This window comes from Protopterus annectens, chromosome 2.part1 (assembly GCF_019279795.1).
Source record: "Protopterus annectens isolate FY-2018-M chromosome 2.part1, PAN1.0, whole genome shotgun sequence".
NCBI lineage: Eukaryota > Metazoa > Chordata > Ceratodontiformes > Protopteridae > Protopterus > Protopterus annectens.
In genome coordinates, this window is record NC_056729.1 from 558991885 (window position 1) to 559014396 (window position 22512).

Below are 22512 nucleotides of genomic sequence, written 5' to 3' on the forward strand. Positions count from 1 at the left end.
TAAAATGTGTAGGGTGTAAATAACAATATTACAGGAGAAATGCTTGAATAAAAATGAGCATGTGCATTTGGCAAAGAAATGATTACAAAATGACATTCAGCAGAATATATTTTATGAAGAACAAACCAAAATTTTGAAGCAATAATCTGGACGTCATGTCAAAATCTAGACAGTTGACAGATGTGGAGAGGTGTAAACATAACGGACCACTTTACACCACCTCTTTGACAGTGCTCCCTAACTGTTTTACAGCTCTGAAAGCTGGGAAAACACTTGATGATTTCTTCCTTTAACTAGTACTTCATGGAGAACATAAAGCTCCATGCACTGCAAAGAATTATGATGGTCTCACCAACCATAACCCCTTATTATGTGTTCTTGACATGGATGCCAAGATTTACTTCTTGAGCTTTGCTCTCGAGGTGAATTTGTTGGCATTCATGTTTTGAACACATAATATGATCAGCAACCTGATCATCCTCTATATTATTCTCCAAGGACAATAACTGGGCCAGACTGGATAGAAATTATATTTATCTGGATAATGGATATTTGAATGCTTTGAAACACATCCAGTAACTACTTCAGATCATCCACCAATAAAGGCTAAGACAAAGATGTGGGTAATGAAGTAAAAATTAAACACTGGCACTTTCTTACTTACATGTTAAAAAGAGGAACGGGAAATTGAAATGATTCAAAAACTATTGGGGAAGATAAATTCTTCAGAAGGAACTTTTAGGGAATGGGATAAAATGAAAATGAATTTGAAAATATGACAGAAATAAGAAAGAGATATGAAAAAGAAGTAAAAGCAATTATTTAGAGGGGATGACATCAGGTAAAATATTGCAGGAGAATCTCAAAGAACAAGAGGAGCAATAGCTGTGTGCCCATATTTCTGGGATCAGGAGCTTGCCCTTTCCCCGGTGTGGTACAATGTCATATAATGTAGAGGGTCTGGGGAATGCGGGGGCGCTGCCACCCTGTAAAATAGCGGTGTGTGTGTTTTCGATGTTATGAATTTTGAACCTTTCGTATTTTATAATGCAGTCTTATCAACATTACGAACCAGACCTATATATTGCAAGAAGATAAAATAGAAAAGATATTATGGCTTGTTAACCTTTCTATTACTGGTAGTGTATCTATTTCAATTTTTAAAAATGTCATGTTTAATAAAGATGTTTCAAAACCATAAAAAAACACGAGTGTTTAATGTTCTTTTTACTAAATGTAATTAAAAAGAGATATTTTGGAATTTTACAATTAGGTCTTATGCTTCTGGAGAATTATGTCACATGGTGTTTCCTTCAGCTGCTGGGTTGCCATCTATAAAGTGTTGTAGAAAGTCATCATCATCGGACCAAGAGTCACCATGGTGGGCAAGCAGATTAAGTAATCCAACTAGTCTAGGGATGCTGCCTTTTTAGATGTCTGAAAGTAGTACATTTTTTATGGAAATCATGGCAACATACCCACAACCAATGCAGAGGACTACATTTCACTTTGTGTTTACAAAATTTGAGTTGTTTCTTTTGTTTCCTAGCATATTAAGGTGTTTTCAGATATAAAAATTGTTTACACAACCATTAGAGAAACTTAGGAAATACTTCTGTCCTAAAAATCTCAGGACATTTGTCATTTTTCATGTTTTTTGCAGAAAGCAACTGCCCAAATAGGGGGCGACCTGCATAAAAAGGGACAAGGGTTAAACAAGTCAGACCTAAAAGCTCTTTATTTTGCACTACCATTAGCCACATAATGAAGATGCACCAGTTGGGGGTTGGCATACTGGTTAAGATGTTTACCTCACAGACACAAGGTACACCGTTTGATTCTCACCTTTAAAATGCAAACTAGCTAGGCTTAAAATGGCCCTCAGGGACAGCAAGTCCTAGTCCTTACCAATGAACCTATAAATACCAATAGTTAGAAAAACTAACCAACATGTATTTCAGGGCTAAAAGTAGGGAAAAGTTTAAGAGAAGGCTGCATGCCTTTTTATACACTCATTAGTAACATGTCAAGTTTGTGTATTCTGACTGCAGAGGAAGAAAGGGATGATGGTGGGTTTCATAGCAACACATCTTATCAGTAGTTTTGAGTTTTATAATTCAAGGTTACCTTCTCCTGACTGTTGAGCTGTAAAACCTATCTGAATTAGAGAAAACATGCCTTATTGTTAAAATATGTTTATTTTGTCAAACGTATTGGCTTGGGTCATTAAATTATCATCGGTTTTAACTGGCATAGGAAAAGATGATAATGCAATTAGAAATCATTGGATTCAAGACATTATTGCAGCTCTGAATTAGAAAGAACTGTGGCCTGTAGATTTCTTACTCATGATCTTCTTGTCTGTTATCTAACAATCTTACTTTGCCAAAATGGGCACTTAGGTTTGTTCAATTGGAAATTATAACTTAAAATATACAGCATGGCATGAAGTACTGTGTCAGATAGTACACGCTTATTATTTTGTGGAAACAGGCTTTGTGGCTTCTGTCCTTGAGAACTGGAATAATCACAGTTGTAATCTGCCTTTACAGGTTGTCAGGTTAACAGCTTTAGCTCAGTGACCAGTTACTAATGACCCTTGTAGTAAAGAAAATTTGTACTAACCTACTATAACAATTAAATCAATTTGTTTTGCAATCAGTAATGTTGTATACTGTGGTTGGTAAGTGTGGTAATGGCAAAGCTTCTCACACTGGAAAATGTGTCTGTGTCGGGGGAGGGGCCGTAAAGATAATGCTCAAAGGCACACATTTTAAATCTTCACTGATGTGCAGTAGCTATTTGAGTGTTTTGTACAAATAAAATAATCTGATGCAAAATAATATTTTCAAAAAAGCCCAATACCTCTTGATATCTGTGCTCTTCAAAACATAAAGATGTGTACTGATGACATTGTTCTAGAGGCAGAAGCCGTCACTCTTAACTTCTGTCCACATTGAGACAAGTAACCATTTTACTTTTATCCTTCTGCCTGTCCAGATTTTTGCCTCATATTTTTGGTTTGTTCCTCATAAAATTTGTGGTTCTCTGGCAAATCACTGAGGACTGAAGTCACTAAACAATGACATACATTTGAGTTTTACACTTCATATTCTTTAGAAAATGCAAGCTAACACAAATCTTGCCATTGTAACACATTTCTAAGTTTATACTAGCAATATTTGAAATCTGCCCCTATTTTTGGCCTTTTTCACCCCATTATTTCAGTCTCTGTCCAGACTTCATGAATTAAGAAGTTGACAGGTATGACACTGACTTTTTTTCCCACAGACTCATACCCTCAGTACGTATAACTGAGTATATCCTGTCACAGAACTATGTCACCAAGTTGCCAGGCATGATGACATAATTGCTTGATAGCATGTGAGTTGCATAGGTTCATAGGTGTGCAAGAGGCTAATGACCACTGGGGTCTTTATAAGCCTAGCCAAACATCCCAATTGTATCCAACAAGTTTGTGTGTCTTAGAGGTTAATTTAAGGAGTATATGTAAGCTAGGACAAGACTGTCTGGCTGCCTCTCTCCATTAGAGATACAGGTGCTAGACCTGGGGTGCACTTCCAACTTCCATGCACTAGTCCAGGTTTCTCTTGAATAGGGTTAGGGAACACAGACGGGAAACCTGTTCCAGAAAAGGGGAATTCTCTAAGACATATACCTGTCCCTCTAATGTGTCAAATCCCTAGGTCAAGTAATTCTGGTGCTATTTGTTTTGAGGATTCCCTACGAGGTCCATCGGAGTGGGATCCAAGGATGCCTTGTATGCCATCCACAGATCGCCTCTCAATAGGCTGTAGGAAGCAGAATATAGAGATAGGGCTTTGAGGTGATCTTCACAGGACATGCAGTTTACTTAGGCTCATAGGTGTGTACTAGGCTAATGGCCCTAGGGCCTTTACAAGCCTAGCCAGAGGATTACCCTGGCATAGTTTTGTATTCTTTTTGTGAGCAACATGCAGCATTCATGCTGAGGAAGAATTTTATGATTATCTTTAAAATATTAAAAATCACATTTTAAACTGTTATAATGTAATCTGCAACTGGAATGCAGGTGCTCCACATCCAGACTCTATCCTGGCAGTCTTGCCAAATAAGTGAATTCTTCAGATTTGATGTGAACTGGCTGGTGAAAGACCTTGCTAAACAATATTTTTGTTGCTGGTTTTCTGATTATAGTGCAAAATACGTTATACTTGCGAAGTTCTGCAACAGAATTTTCAAGGGGGTAAGATTTTAATATAGTATGTCATCGTTTCTTGTGTCTGTTATTATAACAACATTTTTTAACATATGTACGGTAGCAAAACAAATCTCTGAATGGCCATTTTGAAGACAAGGTCACTTCAATGCTGCCCCTCCCCAATAAAAGCTTGTTGTCAGAAAATGATGTTATGCCTCTTATTAAAAAAAGCAGACAAGTTGGCTTTCAACTGAATACTTGCTGTGTCACACTGACTCATCTATAAAGTGCAGAAAGAATACTGAGGCTTGAGCAGTGCAAACAGCCTGCAGAGCTTGAAGGGACAGTGAAAAATACAAATGCCTTACTTGTATTGATATTGATCATTTTTGGAAGTATTATGTGAAAACATCCACTTTTAACACTGAACCACAAATATGGAATACACAGGTAGGTTTCATGTTTCCATTAACTGTAACCAAACATATAAAATAAAAGAATAATTTAAAACCTGTACTTATTTCTTTAAATTGAAAAAGTAATAATTTAATGACCCTCCCCTAAGAAACTTACCCTTGCCACCCTTAGATATTTTCCTCAGTAGAATGCTCTAAATTGGCCCTAGGTGTGAGTGTGTGCATGTGTGTGCCTTCTGTGGAAGGCTGGGCACCAGGCTGGCAACTCGTCACCGTAAAACTCCACTGCCAATCATGAGCGGACAAGGTGATCCGCTGTGGCGACCCCTAACCAGGAAAAAGCCAAAAGAAGAAGAAGAAGAATGCTGCCATAAATTCTTTCAGAGATGTGCAGACCTGATCTAATGGAAAAGCATGCTCCTGCAAATGAATCATTTTACTACACCGCTGCCTAATTCCCCCTATTCCTGTTTTGTCATAGAGAAAAATCTGCAGCACTGACTGTATTAAATCAGTATGCCCTGCTCTTCATCTCTGGTTTTCTTCCTCCCCCATCCACTTACCCAATTAACCTTCTCTACACTCCTCCTCCTTGAATCACTAAGTATATCCTCCCCTTTGGGAGGCATTTACTTGCAACATACATCTGACTCATGCTTGGTTGTACTTGTCTGTGGCGTTGCTCTTTATCAGCCCTACATTATTAACACCCAGTATCTGATCAAGTCTTCTTCAGCAAGTTCTGGGATGCACTACATTGCACAACTAATCACTGTAGTTACCATAAACTCGAGAGTGGAAGTTCCAGCTTTATGCTCTCTCTCATACAAACAAGCATGTATAGTAACTGATTTCTGAGACATACACTACATTTTAATCTCTGCTCCTGTAATGCCATTATTACTCACAGACCCAAATCTGCATTTGGAATGTGATCTCTCACATTATCCATGAAAGAGGTCTGCTGGCTAAATGGGCTCTAACCAAACAACAAAATGAATCTGACTGAAGGCAATTTAATGTCCACTGTTAGTGCTTCATGGCCAAGTCTAGAGAACAGGGTGAAAGCTTATTTTTAATACAACCCCATTTATTGTCGGTCTGTGAGCTGCTTTCCTGCTTTATCAGTAAATGCCCAACTCCCACAATCTTAAACTCCCTAAACTACACGATGACTTGTGATACTGCAAAAATCTCTTTAATGGGAAAGCAGTGTTGCAAACAGCTGAGAAACAATGCAGACCTTGTTACCCAATTATGTTTATAAGTCAAGACTTAAAATACAGTTTGCTGACTATGCTTTTAACCTTTCCTGTATTCACATTCACTTGATGTCATTTCACCAATGGAAGCCAGGACACAGACTCAGAGGCAGTACACCATATGCATCACTGATAATCTTGATTTGGTAATAAGCCTCATCTATCAGAAAGTTTGTTAAGGCAGACAAAGATGAAATAATAACTTGACTCTCCTTTTTCTGCTGGCTAGCATAGAATAGTCTCTCCCTGGTATGACATCTGACAAAGACCAGGGCCCTGCATGCTGGGCACTTAACAGCACATGAAAACGCAATCTAGTAAGGAAACACAGTCATGTAAAACCAAAGTGTGCCAGCACTGCCACAGCATGCTAAAACCCAGGATAGCAGCAACGATTGACAGCCTGCTAAGAAGTAATATGGATGCAGCAGAAGGAAAACATTTGATTTCTCAAGTGGTATCAGCATATCTGATTTCATGCACCTGGCCTCTCCAGTTTCAGTTTTCAGGTGTTCTACTCCACTATTGAGCCCAACTGAAATCTACACAATATGAGATGAATGAATTAAGATCAAACTCTGCTCATGTATTCTACAGCTCAAACTCTATTTTAAAATGTTCACATAAAATCACAGCACTAAGATCCAAGTAAAGAAAACAAACTTCTGCAAGGATGAGTCAATAAGCCATTGTGATGGTATCACTTTTAAAACCTGTAATAAAAAGTATTTACAAAAAACAGACCAAAAAGCATTTAATTTCATTCCTTTAAATAATTGCACTAAATATGAGCTATACTGTATACAGTTAACAGCTAACCTGAACAAGATTTTTTCATTCCAGCCGTTTTTTTTTTGTAAGGCAGAGATAAACCACACATGTTATCGTATGAGCTAAGCTGAGCTGAGTCACTCTGATAAAACAATTTGCTGTCAATACAAGCCGCCTTGCTGCATCTAGGGGGTATTCAAGCGTGAGATTATGAATAAGAAATAACCTCCTTGCTCTGGCAGTTACTCCCAACAAACTCTTCCACTCTCAAAAGCAGAGAAGCTTAGAACATTAACAGATGGCAACAGAAAGACAATGTAGTGTTATTAACAATAAATTTTAAACAGCAATTACAAAAATACACATTTAAATGACGTGTTTTTATTAGACTGAGAAATGCAAACATGTATTTCTTGCCATGAAATTTCATGGCTATGAACTTATGTGACCTCAAGGCTACCTGGTTTACTAATTCATTTTTTTTTTTAAATCTTATATGTCATACAGCTTCCAATTACAGACATTAATTACAGCCTTAGGGGAGAAAGGAACTCTTATTCTTACTTTTGTGCTAAACATAAACTACTGCAGCCTTGGGACCAGAGTAGAGTGTTATAAAACAAAACAGGTTTTGTCACTGGTGAAGTGCACTGCCGCCATCTACTGGTTTGTGGAAAATCAACCAATAAGCAAAACACAAGTATGCTCACTAAGATGACAATCACAGGTAGAACATAAAAAGAATATTATGAGACAGAACGCTTACCTCTGTAAATAACCAGAGCGACTAGTCTTCACAGCTGTATCTACCAAGCCCTCTCTGCCAGCCATGCAATGAAAGAAGAATTCCTGAAGGGAAAATCAACAGAATTCACATGTACTACACCATTAAACATATTCTATAAAATGCTCTACCTCACATAATTCACCTTTTAACTTGGATGCAATCTCATTCTTGCAAAGACCATAGAAACTAAATTTCTATAACAATCAGTTATAGTCATCAGCAAACCCTGCCAGTCTGTGTCACTCACATTATGATTGTAACCTACTATACAATTTATGTATCTGACAGTAATAGGTCTTGGGATTTTCTTTGCCACAGGGTTAACAAACTGTATGAGCCCTCACTATCTACTTAAATGTTTTTAACCTAATCAGCAGCTTATGCAACCAGTACATCAAAGACAAGATGAAAGAGACCTGGTACTATTGACTGCAATGTATATGTACCATTCTTCTAACAAAACACAATTAAATGCCAGGGGACATCTGCTATGGCGACAAGCAAGAAGGCCAACAGAGACAGAACTCCAAGCTTGAGAGGCAGTGAAAGCGGTCAAAAAGCCGGTAGAATTATCAGTCTTTGATAGTTGCTAGTTGAATTCCATAGCATATGTATACCCAAGATAAATCAAACAGAAGTAACCAAAAAAAAGATGAAAGAAGTGGTATTACCAAAAGACAGGCTGGAAGAATACATGGCAATGGCAGCAATCCTCCAGCATCAGAATGCGCACGAAGAGATGACCATGGAGGAAAACAGTGTCAGGATGTATAGAGAAGTGTTCAAAATTAGTGGAAAGTTAGAAGATTACATAAAGGCAAACAATAAAAAGGTGGCAGAAAATGAAGAGGTGCTCTCAGGAGATTCGGATGACATCACAATGTTTCAGAAAGAGAATAATGAACTAAAAACTAAAATATTAGAACAGGAGGTGGCTCAGGAAGACATCAGAATGAAGACTGAAATGCAGAATTGTTCATACAGCAATAACCTGTAATTTACTTTAAAAGGAAAAAAACTTGGAAAGCTCTAATTGCAAAAACGTAATCACCGATTATATCAGTAAATGGACAGATAAGTCAAAGGAAGAGGCAAAGATAGTGAGGGCTCATACAGTTTGTTAACCCTGTGGCAAAGAAAATCCCATGACCTATTACTGTCAGATTTCAGACTTATGAATTAAAGGAACAGATACTTTCCAAAGTGTGGAAAAAAAGGATAAATTTTAAAGGTTGAGCAAATTAGGGTTTGTGTAGACCATGACCATTCACAGGCAACCAAGATGCAATGAAGTAAGTTTATACCAGCAATCCCACAAAGGAGATTTAGATGCAAACTCTTCTATTCAGCCATACTGAGATTTTTTTCCCAAATGGCACCAGAACATTTACGGATGATGAAAACACTTGTGGGGTTTACAGGAGTTGCAAAAGAAATTAGGTCCTATACAGGAGGCATCAAAGTCTGTCCCAGAGAATGAAGCAAGAGGAGACAGGAACAGAGAGTGGTAGAGACCGACAGTGAAATCCTTCTTGGTGTTCAGACAAAAGATGAAGGACAAACAGAATATTGTACAAGTCTATTCATACTTCCTGGAAGAAACACAACAGACAGTGGTGGCACAGAAATCTATGAGTTGACATTTATGAAACATAAATCTATTGTTTACTATATACACTGAGGAAGAATTGACTTGAACTGAACTATGTAATGTCTTGTAGGGTTATAAAACAATGACCAATGCAGATAAATGCACTCACTGCACTTCACATTATGACCAAACACCCTAAGAACATCCTTAAGGTTCATGACTGGCCACAGCAGAAAGTCCAAAGGGATAGCAGAATGGCTGGTTGACTTGGGGCACTGGGAGATAGGCAGGTAAAAATGAGGACTGAGGGACCAAAAAAAAAACAAAAAGAAAACAAAGAAAAAAACAAAAAAGTCACTATGCTTGAACAAGTATTTCTAGCATGTCATGTGGGGTTAGTTAAATATAACTTGTACTGCATAATTTTAATTTTAGCAATACAAATGGTGCTGAGACAAACAGGTTCAAAAACTGTTAACTAAAAGTGTAAAATATGCCAGTAAGGAACTTAAAAACACTATATGAAAATGTAAATCAAAGCATGAATTCAAGATTATTACAGATTCTAAAGGCAATTACACAACATTCTTCAGTTTTGTCAGAAAATTAAGGAATAATGTTCAAAACTGCATTGAGCACATCCATAAAAGTATCACCCATTCTGACCCGAAGGACATATCTAATATATTAGCAGACAAATTTACTGCTAACTTTACCACCCAACAATCCATGCTGGTATTAATGAAAAATTAGACAAGCTTAATGTAATCAATACACTGATGGTTGGATTGCAAATTGGCTATCCAACCAATCTCAAATTGCGAAGGCTGCTGGTTCCCTCTGTGAATGTCAAATTTTAACTAATAGGGTGTTGCAGGGAATTCTGGGCCCTCTCTTGCTTGGTATTTATTTTGCAGAAGTCCATGTCAATATCTCTGAAGTATGGCTAACCAAGTCTCCTGATGATTACAAAACTGCTCACTGTTATTTACTCATTCACTGATACAAACTAGCTCCAACTTCCAGCTATGGCTGGAATACACCAAAACACGGTGTATCAAAATTGTCTCAAACTACAAGAAAAAATGCAGCATAGCAGTGTTTGCGAAGATGCTCACAGCCCCATGTGTTATAAATGGTACTCCTCTTTAAAAAGATACAGTCATAAGATGCCCAGGTACGTATGAGGATAACACTCTCTCATTCAATCATCGTGTTTCCACCACAGTAACCAAATTCTTCTATCTGGACCAGTTCATTTCCAAGGGAATAACTTCCAAGATCCAAACAAGTCATTCCGTCCCTTATCAAAGCAGTCGCTGAATGCAATGTCCCCTCTGGTATGTACAAATCAAAGCACATCATTCAAATGGAAAGGTCCCGAAAATTTATAACAAAAATTAAAGGCCTCAAAACCTTCATCTAGCCCACTAAATTAGCACAACTATACTACATGGCCTATGGATTGCTGAGAGGTGACCTGTATCTCACTTTTTGAGCCATGAAAGAACCAGTCCTATTTGATCTCATATTTCTTTGCAAAACCAGTGGTTCTACAAACAGATGCATTAAAGGCCTATACCACATAATAAACAAGACTTGCTGGAAGGATAGGTTCCATAAGTCAATGGATTCCTAGTCTATGGAATGAGAAACTACTGCATGTCAAAGTACAACTCTGGCTACCTTTAATGCTAGTTCTGATGACAGAATGGGTTGACACAAATTTATTAGCCCTGCTGGACTTATGAGCACTGTTAAGTGCATGAAGACAGTAGCAAGAACATTACAGTTTCTCTTCTTAAATGTGTACATGGTTAAGCATTTTATGTTCTTGTAATTGTTTGCAGAGTATATACACATGTTCCTATGAAATGGGGGGGGGGGGGGTAAGGAGATGCAATTTTGGATGCAGGTCCTAAAAGAGAATAAAACAGCCATGAAGAATATCAAATTCATAAAGTAGCAGAAAATATTCCAAGAACTAAACCAAAATGACAATGGAGAAAGGAGATTTTTACCAATACAGGCAACTGTAAGTAGGGCATAAAAACTAGGCGGGGGGGGCTCGAATTTAATGGACAAAACTTGCAATGGAGTCAAGGTTTTGGGAGCAAATAACCAGAGATGGAAACGTAATAGAAAGGGATGAGATCAAGCAGAAGCATAATGAGGGTGGGGCAAAGGAGGCAGCTGCCCTGGGTACAAGGTGCTGTGGGGATGCGACTGACAGATACCGAATGATCAGTAGTGCAGTGTCAATACTTATTTCCACACTGGCATTTCTGAAATTGGGGAATAAATGGCTAAGAAAGAAGCATTATAGTGCCAGACTGGGAGTGGGGTGCCATATTACAGAGTGGCAATGAGTGCTACGTGTCCACTACAGTTCTGAAACTAAGCAGACGTTTGTACTATACTTGAGAGACTGCTTTCCTACCAGGGGTTGACAACAGAGTATAGGCAAAGAGAAAGGGACAGGGGATTGCTAAATGAATGACAAAGTTTTCAGCTGAGTCAAGAACAGAAGTTGCTGTTATAAAAAAAGAGATAAATAGTATACTACATAAAATATTGCATAATAAATACAAGAATCAATCAAAGGAAGTTAGAAAATATTAGGAAGATAGACTAGAAAGGCAATATACAAAACAACAAAGAAAAGGCATCTGTACTGCTTCCAAGTATGCACCAAGGCCTAGAAGGTTTGGGATTTTTGCTTAGAATTGCCTGCATAAGTATTTTTATACTCCAAACAGACTTCAAAGAGTTTCTCCACAGGTCGACAGCAAATGCTGGAGGTTTGATGGGAAAGAGGGAGGTAAATGGGAATATGACTTTTTTTTCGGAATGAAAGGCGTTGGCACATTTGAAAAATTCCACACAGTACAGTTGTAACTAAGGAAATTATTCTTTTGAGCTGGAATATGGGATATGAATTGCCCAGACATAGCAAGACCTTGCTAAGTTTAATGCTACTGGCAACCACAAATTTGGCTGTCAAAAACGCAATTAGTAGAAAATTTAATTTTACTGCACTACATCAGTTAAACACTGCAAAGTTGCTCATTTTTGCTTCCAACTCTTATTAAATTTGGCTGACTAAATTCTGAATTTATCTTGGGATGCCAAGTGTGTGTGTGTGTGTGTGTGTGTGTGTGTGTGTGTGTGTGTGTGTGTGTGTGTGTGTCTGCGCATATTAACATGATAATGCTTATGTGTCTGTAACCCACTTTCCTCCCCTTCCACTCTCAATTCCCCAGCCAACCCTACAGAATTACCCTTGTTCGGAACTTGTAAACACTAAATAACCTACTAATTACTACAGCACTCAACCTTCCTCATTACATAGAGGAAAACAGTTTTGGTACTTACTTTCCTCACTTGTTTAGAGAAAAACAGCTCTTGTACTCACCTTTCCTCACTTATCTAGAGGAAAATAGTTTTTTTATTCAGGCATGTCCAAGGGTCAGCTCCCATTGTTCTCTCCTGTCTATCTGATGAATCTGGGCATCTTGGGGCAATGTAGAAATTGCCTCATGTACACAGACAACCCTCTCCTCCTACCACCCAACACTACAACCTGTGAGAGATGCACTTATCTAGCCAAACTGGAGGTAAAGCTCTCTCCAATCAAGACTGAACTTCACAGTCAAGAGGAGAAGGTAAACACTTGCATCACACCACACTCATCACATAGTCTCACTAAATCTACACCACCAAAATCCACACATAGAAACACAAAAACATTCACGGAGGCTCTCAATAATAATCTGCTCAAGCAACAGAGACCTCCAAAGCAGAAATGCAAACAACCTCCACCCCCCAACACAACCGAAATGACACATAGCCCGCAGACTCAGTGTGCCACTCGACCACAGCCAATAAGGCAAAACAACGTACCCAACACACTAGTCATAGGTGACTCTATAGTCAGGCACACCGATGTGCCACTCACCAGACTAAACAAGGTGAAGGTTACTGTCAGCTGCCTGTCGGGTGCTAGGATCTACACATAACCCATGCACTCAGGTCACTCCACAACAAGTACAAATATGACCCTGTCATTGTCCATGTTGGTATGAACGACCTAAGATGTACCTCCCTGGACTACATGAAAAGAGACATGGAAGAGCTCTCCGATCTTGTAGCTCAGGCAGTTATGACCCTAGCCCTGAGGAGCATTCTGCCATCACCCAGAATGATGCCGCAGTACAAGGACAAAATGATTGACTTCAGCAACTGGCTAAGCTTCTGGTGCCATTCTAAATGGATCCAGTATCTGTCTGCCTGGGATGACATGGTTGTCAGACCACGATGCTTTGCCAGAGATGGCCTGCACCTGTCACCCCTGGAAATCCGGATACTGGCTAAGGTTCTTGCTGCCCCTATAGTGCCTTTTTTTAGCCAAGGTTCAAATGACAAATTCACCGCCGTACCTGGAGCAGGCAAGCAAAAACTGAGGGTGATGCTACTCAATGCTAGAAGTCTAAATCTCAAAATGCACTCACTCGAGGCACTCCTTAAAATGGAGAACTTCGATATCTGTGCAGTGACTGAGACCTGGTTCAAAGCTCCAGAGAGCATCCCTGCACTACCAGGCTATAACTCATACCACACTTTTTGGCCATGTAACCTGGACCGGAACACCAAAGGCGGAGGTGTGTCCATATTCATTAAGTATATCCACACCTCCAGGCTAGTTGCTCAGCATAATGCAGCCGAGGTTATTCAAGTGCAACTAACTCTGGGAAAAACTGCAATCCAAATTGTAGCTTGCTACAGATCACCCACCATGCCCCAGGAGTCCCACTCCTCTTTTCTTGATGTACTGAAAATATTAGGGTTCAACCAAACACCCTAATAATGGGCGATTTCAACTACCCCACCATTAACTGGGAAAACTACTCATGTACCAACTCTTTCGCTCAACGTTTTCTGGAATTCATAAACTCCAATGCCCTGGATCTACTTATCCATACCCCCACCAGGGACAACAATATCCTAGATCTAGTCATTACCAACATGAGTGACCGGTGTTCCACACCTGAAGTCCACGCCTCATTGGTCTGATCCGACCATAAGCTAATTACCCTAGATATCCACATCCTGCCCCCACCCCCCATTAAGGAAACCATGATAAAACATTTCTCCAAAGCCAACTTTATGCTTCTTAAGACAGAAGTGGTGAACTTCATGACACCCATGCAAATGGACAATACAGTTACAACTACTGAATCCTACACAATTGCACTTTATAAGCACTTACATGAGTGCATGGATCATGCTATCCCAAACAGAATCCAGATGCTATCCTCCCAAAAAAGGAAGCCAATCTAGTGGTCCCCTGCCATAAACAAACTGTACAACAGAAGGAAGAAACTGTTGCAAAAGAGTAAAATTCCACGAGTGGAGGAGCTCCCTGGTCAGCCTCAGTAAGAAGCTGCAATCCCTGATAAAATACTCCAAAGCTAATTACAAAAACAAAATTGCCACTGATTCTAAAGACAACCACAAAGCATTCTATAGCTATGTCAAGAATCTCAATGGCAACACTCAGATCTGCTCTGAGTTACAGCACAATGGCACTAAATATACAGACCCAACTGAAATTGCCAACATCCTGGCAGATAGGTTCAGTGCTAACTTTACCCCCCCTCTCACCCCCTAAAGAGCCCATCTCTATACTGGAAGAATGCAAAGTTCCTGTAATCACGGCTGCACAGGTAAAAAACACACTCTCCAAAGCCAAGAACACAGCATCCATGGGACCAGACAACATCACAGGCTGCGTTCTACATGAACTACAGAACGAACTGGCACCCCACCTAAGTACCATGTTCAATCATAGCCTCACCTCAGGCTTTGTGCCAGCTAAATGGCACACAGCAATGGTTATCCCACACCACAAGGGGGGAGCCACCACGGACCCCGGGAACTACCGCCCCATTAGACTGACGAGCCTGGTCTACAAGGCCATGGAATGTATCATCATGGAACTTATAAACAAAGACATTGGTAATCTCCAAACTCTGGACCCCACCCAGTTCGGATTTGTAAAAGGCAGATCATGTCTCCTAAACCTGATAGACTTCTTTGAAGCAGTCAACAAAGCTGTAGACAAGGGTAAGGTGGTTCACACAGCCTATCTAGATCTTGCCAAGGCTTTCAACACCATCCCCCACTCTGGAATTATAGATAAACTCACTAAACTAGGTATAAATCCCTATGTCACAAGATGGGCTGCCAAGCGGCTCACTAACAGAACCCACACTGTGAAAGTAGCAGACTCCAAATCCGACTTCAGACCAGTGACAAGTGGAGTGCCACAGGGTTCAGTCCTGGGTCCTCTCCTGTTTGGTATCTACTTCTCTGAAGTAAAGGCTAACACAGAAGGTCTTTGGCTAACGAAGTTTGTAGATGACTACAAACTAGGAGCCATAATCGAAACTCCTAATGATGTGGACATCCTACAAAAGGACCTCAACTGAGACAGACGCCTGGTGTCAAAGCCATGGCCTCAAGCTCAATGCCAAAAAGTGCATTGTCATCCCCTTTGGAAAAAACTCTGTGCCCATGAACCACAACATAGGCGGTAGTATACTTAACACCGAAAGTTTGATAAGAGACCTTGGGACACAGGTGGACAGTAGTCTCTCCTTTGATAATCACATCGCCACAGTAGTCAGGAAATCCTTCTACGTGGCACACCTCATCACAAAAGGTTTCTCATCCAGACAAAAAGAGGTCATTAGTTCCCCTCTACTCATCACTCATTAGACCCATTATAGAGTACAACGCCCCTTTTGGTATGTACCTCACAAGACATCTACAACAACTGGAAAGGCCGCAGAAATACCTCACAAAGAGGATTACCGGCCTCAAACAGATGCCCCATGACCGTCTCAAAAAACTCCAGCTTTACTCCATCGCATATCGCCTACTCAGAGGTGATCTCTGCCTAACATACAAAGCTATGTCAAACCCAGAGCTGTTGGGCATGCTCCACTTAAAGAAATCCCAATCCCTCCAAGCTACACGCTCTAAGGACCTAAACCTTGTCACCACAATAAACCGAACATGCTGGAGGGATAGATTCCTGTCCCAGAGACTTCCCATACTCTGGAATAAACTACCTATCTATATCAAACAAAGCTCCTCGTTAGCACTTTTCAAGAAAAATCTTGATGATTGGATGGGAAATAGTAAATTCAACCCGGGGATCACCTCTGTGGCTCTGCTCGACCGTGGCACAGGAAAATAATTTTCTTGGGTGGCGAAAGCCAGGGTACCTTTTTGGCTGGGCTTGTATAGGCCCCCCAGGGCCGATAGCCTAGTACCTACCTATGAACCTTTTACTCTTTTTCTTCTCTCCTCTTTGCCTACCCACCATGCCTCCTTAAAGTAAACTCGCACTCTACCAGCATAACACACACACACACACACACACACACACACACACACACACACACACACACACACACACACACACACACACACACACACACACACACACACACACACACACACTCTCTACTCCCCAGACAGCAAATTATCTAAACTACTTATACCAGCTGCTTCTTCATTCACTCTTAACTGTACCATACCCCATTCGTTGCTTATACGAAACTATTCATACTAACTAGCTACATCCCTCAGCCTCAACCTTTTCTCATACCTGCAGACCCATTCCTATAAAATATTCTCATTGTGACAGCAGATAGAACTAAACACTAGCAACCTACAAAAAGTACAGTTTTGTACCTACCATAAATGTAGATGTCCGATAGGAATGCATCTGCAGTCTTCACAAATGGGTTGTCCTGTCGTCAGGCAGCCCTTCGGTCGGCCGGATTCCAAAGTCTGGGTCTGGCTTCGGCTGGTGTCGCACTTCACCCGACGTCATTGCGGCAGTTCTTTGGGGATAAAGGCATCAGCCGACGCCATTTTCCTCAGTGTTTCTTGCCCCAGATGCCAGGTGCCCTCTTGGATGGCTAAATTTGGATAAATGCCAAAGTTTCCAAATAGTAGAGAGCAAACACACAAAATAAGCATGTATGTACATATATACAAACAAATACACCATAATAGATCCCCCAAGCTAGCTGAAGGTTGGCAAATACCCTAGGAGTACCTCAGAGGGGAAGGAGGGAGGGTAATCCTGACTGCAGATGCATTCCTATCGGACATCTACATTTATGGTAGGTACAAAACTGTACTATGTCCTTCAAGGATGCATCTGCAGTCTTCTAAATGGGTAGAATACCATAGCTAAACTAGGGAGGAGGAATGAGTAGAGATTATGGTGTAGTTAGGATCCCTTGCAAAACAGCAGTGGCAAAACCAGCTCGGGATCTAGAGTATAAAGGTAAATTATAATGCTTGGCAAATGTATGCACGGAGGTCCAAGTAGCCGCCTCTATAATGTCCTTGGTAGCCACTCCTCGTAAGAAAGCTGTGGTAGTGGCTGTAGCCCTTGTGGAGTGAGGCCTGATGTTCTCTGGAGTTTTCTTTCCATGATAGGAGTAACAAAATCTAATGCAATTTCCTATCCATTTGGAGATTGTCTGTTTTGAAATTGGTTTTCCTTCCTTCCCTGTTGCATATGCTACCAGAAGCTGGTCAGTTTTTCTATTGGTTTTGTCCTGTCCAGGTAGTAGCGAATTGTCTATGCACATCCAAGGTATGTAGTAGCCTTTCTCCCTGTTCTGTGGGTTGGGGAAGAATGTAGGAAGGTGGATAGCCTGATTTAAAGAGACTCTGGATACCACCTTAGGCATAAATGTAGGATTTGTTCTCATGGACACTCTATCTTGATGGAAGATCAGGAAGGGTTGCACTGCCATTAATGCCTGTAGTTCAGAGACCCTTCTTGCTGAAGTTATTGCCAGCAGGAATGCAGTCTTCCAGGATAAGTATTGTAATTCTGCTGTTGCTGCTGGTTCGAAGGGGGAAGTGTCAATTTTTCTAGTACAAAGTTCAAGTCCCATGCTGGTAATGGAGGTTTCCGGGGAGGTTTCACATTTTTAATTCCTCTCAGAAACTGTCTGAGCAGAGGATGCGAGAAGACAGGAGGATCCAAGCTGTATTCTGCTGAAATAGCTGAGGCATGTATCTTGATGGAAGAGTAGGACAGGCCTGTATGGAAGAGCTCTGCCAAGTACTCCAGGATGTTGGCTATGTTCACCAGTGTCACTTCTTGCCCCTTTGCAGTACTCCAAGTGAGATATCTTTTCCATTTTGCTGCATAATTCTTTCTTGTTGAAGGTCTTCGAGCCTCCAGGATTATGTCCTTAACCCTTTGGGATAAATTTGGGTTAATTGTTGTCATGTAATGTTCCAGGCAGTTAGCTGCAGAGTTTGGTTTGGATGCAGGATGTTGAAGTTGTTCTGTGTTAACAGTAATGGGATCAGGGGTAGTGTCCATATTTGTTCCCGGGACATGCTCCTCAGCAATGGATACCAATGTTGTCTTGGCCAGTCTGGAGCTATCAGAATGATCCTCGGATGTTCCTCTTTGATCTTCAGAAGCACCTTGTGCATCAAAGGAAGTGGTGGAAATGCGTATGCTATCAGGTTTTTCCAACTGAAAGATAGGGAGTCCACCTTCCAAGCAAGTGGGTGGTACGTCCTTGTGCAGACTTTCTTTAGCTGGTGATTGAGTGGGGATGCAAACAAGTCTATTTGTGGTAATCCCCATTCTCTTGTGATGGCTTTGAAGATGTCCGGATGCAGCATCCATTTGTGGGCATCTGTGGTAGTTCTGCTTAATATGTCTGCTAGAATGTTTTCCTTCCCTGGTACATAAATTGCTTGTAACTGGATGTTGTAGCTCAGAGCCACATCCCATAGGTCCAGTGCCAGCCGGCATAGAGGATATGAGTGTGTGCCTCCCTGTTTGTTGATGTACCACATAACTGTGGTGTTGTCTGTCCTTATCATCAGCTGACCTTCTTGGAGAAAAGGTTTGAAGGCCTGGATTGCCAATTTTACTGCCATCATTTCCTTTAGATTTATGTGCAGGTGCAGCTGGTCTTGAGTCCATAGGCCTTGAATGCACCTGTCCAGCATGTGTGCCCCCAACCGAGGTCTGAGGCATCTGTCGTGATGGTTTGTTTTGGTTGGCTTTTGCAGAAGGGCAATCCTGAGTTTGATTGGCAGGCCTGAGCCCACCATAGGAACGCTTTCTTCAGGCAGGGAATCATTGGAATTTTGGTTTCTAGGCTGTGCTTGTGTTGAGACCACAAATTCTTTAGGTACCATTGTAGCTTTCTCATATGCAGCCTGGCATGAGGGACCAGTATTATGCAGGATGCCATGAAGCCTAGAGCTTGCAGCACTTTTCTTGCAGTTAGATGGTTCTGCTTTGTTAATGCCAAGAAGTAGAGAGGAAGCTGCTCTTTCTTTTCTGCAGTTAGGGATGCCATTTGATTTGATGTGTCCAGTTCTGCACCCAGAATGGTTATTCTTTGGGATGGAATCAGCCTTGACTTTTTTATATTGACTGTATATCCCAGGGCTTGCAGCAGGTAAATGACTCTTTGTAGGTCTTCTGTTAGTTTTATTTTGTTGTCCGCTTGTATCAGGCAGTCGTCCAGGTAGGGATAGATTTGAATCCCCTGAAGTCTGCAATGAGCGATTACTGATGCCAGGCATTTCGTGAACACTCTGGGCGCAGTAGATAAGTCAAAGGGCAATGCTGAGAATTGATAATGCTCTGATCCTGCAAGAAATCTGAGGTATCTTCTGCAAATTGGTCTTATGGGGACGTGCAGGTATGCCTCCTTGAGATCTAGAGTTACCAGTCAAGACTCCTTGCCCAGCATGGGAAGAAGCTGCTGTAGGGTCAGCATTTTGAATTTTGGAACAATGAGGAATGTGTTTAAAGTGGACAGGTCTAGAATAGGCCTCCATTTGTTTTCTTTTCTTGGTACCAGGAAGAGTCTGGAGTAAAATCCCTTTCCTTGCTCCAAAGGTGGTACCTTTTCCACAGCTCTCATTCTTAGTAATTGAGATATTTGCTTTAGAGCTTCTGTCCTTTGAGTAGGTGGCAGGTTTGGCATTCCTCTTTTGCTTGGTAGAGTATGGAAATGGAACCTGTAACCTTGGTCTATAGTTTGCAAAATCCATTTTTCTCTTCATAGGTTCATAGGTTCATAGGTTAGTACTAAGCTAACTGCCCTTGCAAGCCATTTTAAGCCTAGCCAATTATCCCTTGTGAGACTCAAACCCTGCACCTTGTGTTTGTAAGGCAAATACCTTAACCATTAGAACACCCTCCCAACCTCTTGTGATGCAATGCCAGTTCTTTGAAAATAAGGTTAGCTTTCCGCCTAAGGGTGCTTCTAGTTGTTCCCTGGTAGGCGGTGCCACCGCCAAGTCACTGTGAATGAGTTGTTGTAGTGGTGGTGGTTGCATCCGTGCCTCGCTGGTTGTTACCTTGCCACTGGCGTCCCCTGTAGGCACCCCTGGTTTGGTTTCTGCCTCTCGAGCGCCTATTCCTGCCTCTTTGTGCCCTAGAGGAGTCTGGAAAGGACCAATTCTTGGAGGGCCAGTTCCTGCTAAACCTTGGAGGTTGAACTTGTAAGAAATCTTTCACTGTTTGTACAGATTTTGCTTTCTCTTCCATCTTTTTAGTACCTGTTGCAGGGGAACCAAATAAACTGACCTTGTCCATAGGTGCATCCAAAAGCTTTGATTTGACATGGTCTGGTAATGCCTGTTCTTTCAGCCATGCATGCCTCCTGATAACTGTGCCAGTCATGGCTGATCTAAAGGAAGCCTCCAGTGCATCATAGCCACATTTTAAAGAATGGTTACTAACCTGCTGTATGTTATGTACCATTTCTTGAACATATTTCTTATCTAAAGATTCTTCAGAGGACAGCTTTTTAGTCAACTGGTCAAGCATAAACTCTTGGTATTGAATCATATGAAATTGGCAGTTCAAAGCTCTAGCTGACAAAGTAGCAGAGGTGTAAACTTTTTTACCCCATCTCTCTAAGGACCTGGATTCCCTTTCAGAGGGAGGGTTTTAGTGGAAGTAGCTGCTACGGCTTTAGGACCCTGGGAGATAGTCTCTGGATCTGCAAAAGGAGCCTTATATAAATGGTGATGAGTGTCCGGGACCCTGTAGAACCTATCGGGCTTAGCAGGAGCCGGAGGTAATGAATCAGGAGCAGTGCAAGCATCATTAAATGCATCATCAACAACAGAAAGTACTGGAGGTATAGCTAAAGGCCTATGCTGTGGCAAATGTAGAAAGGTCCTAAGCCTTTTCTGGAGTCTGAGAAATCTTGGCCCTGCCACTGAAATTGTTCCCTCATAGCATGCAAGGTTTCCCCAAAGGAAAATTCCTCAGGAGGAGGCTGAAGGGATGGACTCCTCAGCATCAGAGTCTTCGAAGGAGAATAAGCAGCCTCAGGAGGGTCTGTATGTTCTGAGTCATCAGAGGAATCATCTGTGGATACTGGCTCAGGGGGCTCTGCTCTAGGCCTTTTTTCTGGAGGAGGGAGAGAGGCCCTGTCTGGATGAGGCTGGGCTCCACGAATTAAAGAGATGAGATCCTCAGCCAAAGTAAGCATATGGGAGCTGGTGCTGGGCCTGAGAGAGGGGCTTGGCAGGCACCGTTTTTGATGCTTTGGCTGCTTTAGCCCTGGCAAAGGCCTTAATAGACATTGCTGCAGGAGGCCTAGCAGCTCCACGTGCAGGGGTAGAAATATCCAGGGGAATGGTATCTGATAAATCCTGTGAAACCGCAATAGAAGGTTGGATTTCAGAAGCTGTTTCTACCAGGTTAGAAGAGGCCTCGGTAGAAGGCATGATTTCGGCTGAAGAAAGAACCGCTTGCTCGGTTTCGGCCGAAACCGAGACACTCGTGGTTTGCTGGACCGCGAGTGTCGGTCCTTTTCTTTGCGTTTTTTGGTACTTTGTGTAGTCGGAGGATCCGACGGCATAATATATGCAAAATCGGAGCCGAAAATCTGTTCAGCAAACTCCGACCGACGTCTAAGCGTCCGTCGGTTAAAAGAAGCACAGGCTAGACAAGCTGCTACGTCGTGGTCTGGGCCTAAACAATGTATGCAATAGGAGTGGAAATCTTTATGAGGTATTTGTTTCCCACAAGATAAACTTTTAGTTATGTACTCACCATAACTTCAGATGTTTGGGATCCATCTCGCCTACATTCTGACTGATGGGTTCGGAGCCGATCCCTCGGCTCGACTCACGCGGCTTATGCCAAAGAGCGAAGTCTCTTATTGGCTGAGCTTACTATATCCCAGGATGCACCACTACCAGTCCCCCAGATCTAGTTTGTCCGCATACATGCACACATACATACCCTGCTTATATAACATCGTCAGATGAAACAAGATAAAAACAGTAGAACTCAAAACCGCTCAATCTCTTCTGATCTCCAAGGCAGGGGAAGGAGGGTGGTATTAGGAATGTAGGCGAGATGGATCCCAAACATCTGAAGTTAT

General features: G+C 41.4%; 1 protein-coding gene across 1 annotated transcript in view; it reads right to left on the reverse strand.

Moving 5' to 3' along the window:
* Positions 1 to 22512, reverse strand: part of POLR1A (RNA polymerase I subunit A) — a 2269619-nt gene that overhangs the window by 915073 nt on the left and 1332034 nt on the right. Inside the window, exon 21 of the mRNA XM_044062330.1 lies at positions 7417 to 7499. Coding sequence (XP_043918265.1) covers positions 7417 to 7499 — 83 coding nt within the window. The remainder of the gene's footprint in view (positions 1 to 7416; positions 7500 to 22512) is intronic.